Here is an 8,168-nt window from a genome sequence, read left to right as displayed (position 1 = left end):
CCAATTTAATACCCACAGCTCCGGCACTCTCCACTGATGTATTTTGGGAGAAACAAAGCCCATCGATCCTCCATCAGAAACCGTATGATAGGCCGTCGGACGGTTGGGTCGGGTTTTGAAGAATACAAAGGAAATGGAGATTGGATGGGAGTCCTGTGAATGACGGTGGAGATTTAAATGTTGCTTTGAAAAAGTCATTCTGACCTCTGCCAAATTCTTCAGAGTTCCATTTTTGTGAAGAACGTTGCATAAAAGAGCCGTCCCCTCCGGTTCCGCCAATCCCCTTTCCTTTCTGGTCCGTTTCCAGACGTGTTGGTGAATGGGAAGCCGTGTGACTGCGATGTCATTGCCGACTGTAAAGCGGGTGACGCTGTGACCCTGGAGGTACAACTGACCAATCGGAGCAAGAACTCAGTGGGACCCCTGGCTCTGACCGTGGTGCCATATCAGGACTACCAGAACGGAGTCCAGAACTACGATTTGGGGGAGGCGGTCACCTTCATCGGCTCCAACACCTTCTACATTGACACGGTCAGTGGGGACTGCAGTACTATACAGACGTCATAGCGTCATTTTAACTCTGTTAATGTACAGTATTTGTCATCAAATATAACCTCTCCTATGAAGACATATATTACATTATTACTAGTTTGTTTTCCTGTATTGTCATTCACTATAACTTGGTTATATTATGACATGTTTAAATACTCCTCAAAGATGCTAAATACTTAAAGTGTTGCTGTAATATTGCCACCAGTAGTAACAGCAATGGATTGGCTTTACTTGTGACACATAATGGTTGAAACTGAGCTTTTCTTGCACAATTTAGCCAATTTAAACCAAACCTTGAACATTTGATATAACTGATGACAATGCTCTGTGCCTATTTAAGAATTTTAAACACCATGATCTGAGGCATAACAACAAAAGAATCTTTTAAAATGTGTGAATTATGTGTTTTTTCCCTCCCTTTCATGTACTTGCTGAAGTTTACGGTTTCCTCCAGTCACGTAGTTCTGGCTGCCGTTATTCTTAACCAAATTATAATATAATTGTGTTTTATTGCAGACTACAGCATACACATTGATGTACCTCTGGGACTATTTCTTTGTTGGATTACATAACTCAAGCATATTTCAAGTCGCTGTACAATGCGACTTCAAAACTTGAAATAAAGCGTGCCGAGCAAAATAAGCTAAAACCACAGAAACACAGGTATGGTCCTTTAAAGGTCATGGCTGCAGTCTTTAACTGAAAAGGCCCTTATCAGAGAAGGGATCCTTGGAGGGAGCCTTTGTTCTGTACCACAGTCTTACTTCTGAGTGTTACGCAAGCTGGAGGCCATTAAAAGCAGCTTGGCTGATGCCAAACCAAAGAGCTTACAGTCTAAAAAGCAGATAAAAGCACAAATGATATTCCTAAATGTGCAAACCAACTTCATTTTGGGAATTGTTCTCAAACGAAGGGGGAAACGCAGATCTTTTCGGTAGTTTTTCATCAAAGCCACAGTCTGCTTCAAACCTTCTCCCCTGCCGGCTTCATGGCTGACAGTGTGCCAGGTTCTGTGTGGACCTACTGAAAGCCGGCCGCTAATGATTCTTACTGCTGTCTGTCTTCGCCGTCGCCAGGTTAAACCCAAAGAAAACGCCGTCTGTGTCGGTGCCCTGCTCTTCCTCTACACTGGAGATTTCTTCCTTAATATCAAGTTCCAGGACGACAGCGCTGGACGAGAGCTTCCTTTAGCCTGGTTCACTCTGCCCAGTGTCCACATCCGAGCCCTGGACGCTCAGCCGCAGGCCGGGGCCTGAGGGCCTCATCGTTTTAGCCCTGAGAAGTGAATGGATGGGAAGTTTTGTTGATGTTGTTCTCTGTAAATACAATATTCTTGTGAATTTAATCACATGTATATATCATTTTGTTAAAGGTTAAAACGTGTGAACAGTTGAGGGCAGATGCACAAACTCACACGGACACACTCCTGCACGCAATCAGTGTGTACTTTGCAATCTAGCCAATGATACAGCGAACACATGCTAGGGGTGATTAGAAACAAGCCGTTTCTCTTTCTTTAAGAATCTTAAAGGCTCGGACCTCAATCGTTTCATTTCAGTGGAATCAATGCAATCAGTTGACTCACTTGTGCAGACAGTTCATTTTCCTTGTACTTTTGCATTAAGTTTGAAAAATGAATTCTCACCACTGACCAACAGCAAACTGCATCAACACTTAACTTCAAGGGGAAGTTATTGATTTCAATTATACTTTATGCTTTCTTATTAGCTGTGTTGCACCATGTAAGGGAGAGGCAGTACGGTTTGCACGGTCAATGTGAGACGGGAAAAGATGCTGCAATTGCGCTTGCATTACTTGAATTAATGTGTTTTACGGTTTGCAGCGTTTTAGCTAGCTAGCTTGCTAACCGCTAAATGCAAGCTAGCTAGACTAGTCGCAATGAGCGGTAGCGAGGGAATTAAATGCAAGTCGTCGCTATGTTGCCGCGCTTCGAGCACCAACTATTTTGCGAGGCTACACAAAGGTTTGCTGTCTTTTTCAACCAAGAATTAATCATTGTCACACTTTTTCTTATCTTCACAATCACAATGCCATTTATTGAGAAGATTATTTTGTTACCTTGCAATTCGAATTACAAAATATCGACTAAAATAAGACTAAGTCATGTTACTGGGCAGAAAACCTCAGAGCCCCGATTGAAGAAGAGGAGCTACAAACCAACACTGGAAATGTGATTAGCCAGACTCTATAGCTATGTACACATAAGATATATTTATTTCTACTGCTGTATGAATGCTTTCACTTGCCTCTGTGCCACCACACTGAATGACTGATGAACCTGACTGTCATAGAGTAGCCTATGTGTGACATGTACTTGCTGTAAACAAATGTTTAAAGAAGCAACCTGTGTGTATTTTGACCTTATTCCAACTCCTTTTATTTGTCCATCGCAGCCGTTATAGCTCTGTGTCCATCTTCATCTTCTGCCTGCTGAGATGACCTTTATCACATTCTGGGAAGCTCCAGTCTGATATTCAGATACACAAAAATCCATAAACACTGATGACCGGAGGAAACATTGCTGACTAATAATCATCTTTAACATTCCTTTAGGGTGACTGAGCAGTGAAACCTTACAGTTCACCTCTAACGCCTTTTGTTTTACTCGCTCTGGCATTTTGAAACATCAGTGCATAGAATAACGTGACAGCAGATTCAAGACCTCACCGTAGTTCATCATTACACTGTGCTTTCTGATACACTGGGAGTTAACCAGTGAAGCCGCAGCACTGCTAATGTACTGCTGGGAACTCATTATCCACCTGGGAACCTGAATCAGTCAGTAACAATCTTGCTTCTCCAACCTCTTAGAGTACCACAGGCTCCAGCAGTAAGTTAATACAGTACGAGTGTTGTAAGCTGTCACTGCAGGCCCTTCTTCCACCCCCTCACTGGTGGACCAGATGTGAACTGGGTGATGACGAGATGCTGGGGGAAGATTGGCCTTGTCAAAAGGCTGAAATGTCTCGGGGGGGGGGGGGGGGGTTGGGAGGCTTGGGAGAAGAAGTCCGGGGGTTTCATTTTTATATGAAAGAGGGTTTATCAGTGAGCCAGCCTCCTCTTAAACAGCAATAACATCCACCGAAATGAGAGCTTGAGTATGAACTAAGGACGGGATCTTAGCCGCACTGCCTGACCACAGACCACGAACACCAGGAATGAGTTTGTGTTTATGTAAATGAAATGTAACTATGCGACAAAAATAACAGAACTTCTGAAATGTGAAGCACCGGTGATCCATGTGAAAACATGAGAAATATCTTTTTTTCTGATTCTAGTGCTGTTTCCCCATGAAGGTCACATTAGCAGTTCAGTGACAAAACAGCGTTTCCACTCGTCATAAGTGTGTTAGTTTACAAACGTGAATAATACATCAGTGACTCCACACAGGTCATTGGTTATGCATAGAACACAAACAATTCCAAAGTCATGCCCTCCACGCTCATTAATTTGTTTATCTAATAGAGGGTGTGTGTGAGAGTGTGTGAGAGTGTGTGTGTGTGTGTGTAGTGGCTTTGAAAAGTTAGGAATGAAAGGCAGCTCTGAGTGCAACAATAGAAATGGATTGTGTTGATGTGAGAGTGTGGACCCTGGCTGCTGTCGGCATGAACTCACTTAACATCTGTAAGTTCTATCCTCGGCATATTGTTTACTGACCCTTACAACCGTCTCCTTCAGGAAAGGTAACTCGATTTGATAAGCAGAGCAGCAATTAAGAGTGTCCTTTTCTCACTTATCGAAGCGTAGATTCACCTTATAATTAAATTGTGGGGTCTGGCACGGATAGCTGGAAGTATAAGAAATGGAGCTCCAGAGCAAAAAACTAAACCATCTACCGCAGCAAGTAAGCACTCAATTCATTTGACATGTTTCCTTTATTGTTTAATTTGCTTAGAGAATCAGCGGCTGACCGGTTGATACCGGTTTAGTATTTCCCTCAAACCACTTTTTTCTGAACTAGATTATTTGATGGTTGAGTCATTCGTTACTTTGCGGCGATGCCTTTACATTCAATGTGAGAGCGCATCGGTATTGGGGACTAAATAGGTGGGACAGAAGACACAAGTGTGAGATTAAAAAAAGAATGGGTTTTATAAAAATGAGAAAAGCATCAGCGCGTGTTACGGCTCTTCACCACCCCAAACCATAAGCTGCCCTCCCCAGACCCGAGGACGCACAGAAGAGACCGAGCATCTTGTCTGGAGTTTAAATGAGGTTTCTTATCAGAACATCACCTCCGCATTATTAGCCACCAACCTTCATTACCTTGCAGCGCACCTGGAATTCTGATCGCAATCAGCCGAACAATCAACCATCACTCTGTGCCGAAGCATTTCCTCCCCACCTGATACTGGTAGTTACAGCAGTGAGGGAAAGGAGTTGTTTGAGAGCAAATAAGAGCCTTACATTTAGTGGCAATCCCCACAGTGTTCAAACGAATCTGCAAGAAGCCAGAGTTCAATTCAATCCCTTTCTCTCTCTTTCAGTATTTCGTGGTTCGTGATATATCGGCCACCTTGGTATGTAAATGATCTCTGGAGTGGAGAGCTGGGGGGGGGGGGGGGGATTAGGGTGTGTGCTGATGAAAGACGAGCCATTTGACACCTGCGCTGCCCTTTAACTGTCACGCCTGTAGCACTGGCACAGAAAACGCACAGCAACCCTCATCCGCTGCATGCTGACTGATCCAGTGTGACTCTCTGACTTAATTACTACGCGATCTGCAGCGACACATGAGCTGCTAAGTGTGAAATAAAACGAACCTGAACTCTAAAACGTGGCTGCAGCTGCAAGAATTTCCTCCCAGTTAAAGTCCCCATGAAATGACAAAAAACGTTTTCATTTAACTTGTTTATGAACTAAAATGTATCTATTTATTATCCGTGGATATGTATGGTACCGCGCCACACAACACGCTGTGCAAATGAGTTGGCAGACGAGGATTTATCTCCAGGCTGTTGCTGGCTGGTAGTTTCAGTTGGTGCTGCTGCGGCACCAACAGAGAAGCACTCAGCTGTCAGTCAGTCAATCCGGCTGCGTTGAAGCTTCTATCGTTCATCACTGCTAATTGTGCATGTCTGATGTCTCTGCCGTCACTCTGGATCATACGTGGAGACATGCAGCCGTCGTGCAGCCTTCCGAGGCGATATATCTGTGTCTGTGCAGGCCTGTGTGATGAGCACAGCCATCGTACTGTAAACTCTGTGTCATTACCATGGAGACTAATCTAAGCAGTTGCCATTATTAAACTTTTTCTCTCTGAGCTTCTCCAGGAATGCATTCGGAGTTCTGTAGGTGGGCTGAGCGGGCACTTGAGATGTGAGAAAGGGGAGCTAAATATAGAGCGAGTACATATCCAGACGATGTTGATCAGTGGAGCTGTTTCGACTCTTAAATTGCTGCACAATGAAACACTGCGGTTGACGTCTTGGCTTCTGCATGCACTCAACTTCTCACTGAGGCCGGCTTGCTCCCGTGCGTTGGTGCATTGTGTGTTTTCATGGAGAATATGGACAATTTGCAGGGTTTCATTTCAAGCCTAACATGAATCTGACAGGGAAAAAAGGGATCCCTCGAGCCCTTTGTGGCGAACCTTTAAAAGCATCACATCAGTGTGCATAACACACAACACATTAGCAATTCACAAGTTGATAAAAGCTTTTGTTTTTCTTATCGGTCAGTTCACTCTAGAGAGGAAGGTTTGTTTACTTCCACGCACATGTTTGATGTAAAAAAAGAGCCAGTAAAGATATCACAAGGAGACCAGACCTCACTTAGATATACAATAAAATAACGTCTTTACAATATTTATCTTCTTATTTTCTCATGAGTTGTCGACAATCCTCATAATATCAGACTGGAAGACTGTCTGTGTTTCCAGGAAATGACATACAAAAAAAGTGAAAAGAGCATAATGGAAAATGCATTTGAAAAAAGTAGCTACATAGTTGAGGTTTCTGCCCAGTCAAGGATGTCATTTTATGGATTTATTCTTTAATTATCTCCCAGTGGAAGTGAGAAAAGTAGCAGAGTGTTTGCATCTGGTCAAAAGGGCAAAGGACCGTGGAGTCTAGTCTCTGCCGTACAGTGGTGCTCCATCGGCGGATGTTATTTCAGTGTTCATTGGCACGTTATATAATCAGTATAGGAACTTTTTTCACCAATTTCCCCATGTACCCATGCACTGTGTTACTATCCAGTAGTCTGTAATGAGGTGGCCCACAGTGTGGACACTTCTGGACTTGTATAGTCTTCGCTTTGGCTTGGTCCTAACACTTCTGTAATAAGTTTGATTAAAGGAAAAAAATAATATGAATAAGCAAAGTATTCATTTCTAGTTGTGCTTCATAAAGTATTTCCTATGTTCTCCCTCTCATCCGTTAGAGTGTTTTACAGCTTTTCTCTGATGACTGTACTCACTCGCAGTTAAGAGAATCTATTTACATGAAATGTCGACTTTGAAGAGAGACTAAAAAGAGCACTCTTGCTTTTCGTCCACATTTGAATCATTTCATGACAGATTATTTTCTGATATCAGTTTTGCTGGTGTTAATAACTGCACTTACAGTGCTCTGGTACTTTCAGATCACTAAATATGAATGCCCAATTATACCACAAAGTCTTTGAATAATGTTCAATCAACTCCTCAGCCTACAACATGAATTCACATCACTAACAGTGCAACAATAATAGAGTTGAGGAAATATCAAACACTGTTAATCACAAGGAGGAACATACATGAAATAAACCCTGTCCGTCAGTCTTTTGCTCCAATGCATGCTGGGAGGTTTCTTTCTGCCTACCTTTGGCTGCTACTGCAATTAAAAGTCACGCAAACTGTTAATTTCAGCTCGTCTCTAAATTTAGACTATTGGAGTTAAAAGATGCAAAGCACGAGAAGTAGCATGCTGTACATTTGCAGTGTAAAGTGAACGAAATGAAGGCCTTAAAAGGAGGAGTTGAGGTCCTTATGGGGTCCTTATGGGGCCTCAAGATTAGATCACAATCAGGTGGCAACATAATTCCCTTATTACTCAGGTTGTGCTACGCTATTAACAGAAGGATGATCCACTGTGAACCTGGAGCCCTTCCTGGATGGTCATCTGTCCTTGTTTTTTTAGGGTAGGTTGTTTATAAACATAATATCCTCATATTCATTACTCCCTGTTGCATCATCTTGCAAATGTGTGTACTATGTCTTGGATAGCATTGTGCGCAGCAGTGCATCAGTCTGTCAGACTTCAGCACCCTGGACAGCACGGCAGCCTGTGCCGCTGAGCCCGACTTGGAGCGCAGATTCACCGCTGCCCACGGAATGTAAAAAAAGGACTAATGGGACCATCTGAGTTTGAGTAAACCCTCTCTGTCCATATAATGAGTAGGAGTGGTCAATGTGGGAGGTCGCGCGGTGTGGAGACAGGAGGAGGAGGGGGGGGGGGGCATTCAGCTGTGCCCCAGGAGTTTGTCCCGAACAGACAGCTTCCAAGAGTAAGCAGATACTCGGGCCATAATTTGGATGAATCGTGACACTTGGAAAAAGAGAGGAACACAGAGACAGGCGGAGCAACGCCCACCGATTAGAGTCTGGAGTGCGT

At 43.4% G+C, this 8,168-nt stretch overlaps 1 protein-coding gene across 2 annotated transcripts in view; it reads left to right on the top strand.

Annotated features, from left to right (window-relative positions):
* trappc9 (trafficking protein particle complex subunit 9) overlaps window positions 1–2,886 on the top strand; it is a 131,854-nt gene extending 128,968 nt beyond the window's left edge. For both annotated transcript variants that reach the window (XM_079287574.1, XM_079287573.1), the window contains 2 exons: window positions 308–531; window positions 1,629–2,886. In XM_079287574.1, the coding sequence (XP_079143700.1) occupies window positions 308–531; window positions 1,629–1,808 (404 nt within the window). In that variant the 3' untranslated portion in view covers window positions 1,809–2,886. The remainder of the gene's footprint in view (window positions 1–307; window positions 532–1,628) is intronic.
* The last annotated feature ends 5,282 nt before the right edge of the window (window positions 2,887–8,168 follow it).

The sequence above is a fragment of the Melanostigma gelatinosum genome, assembly GCF_949748355.1.
Source record: "Melanostigma gelatinosum genome assembly, chromosome: 17".
Taxonomy (NCBI): domain Eukaryota; kingdom Metazoa; phylum Chordata; class Actinopteri; order Perciformes; family Zoarcidae; genus Melanostigma; species Melanostigma gelatinosum.
This window is presented reverse-complemented; position numbering and strand designations above follow the sequence as displayed.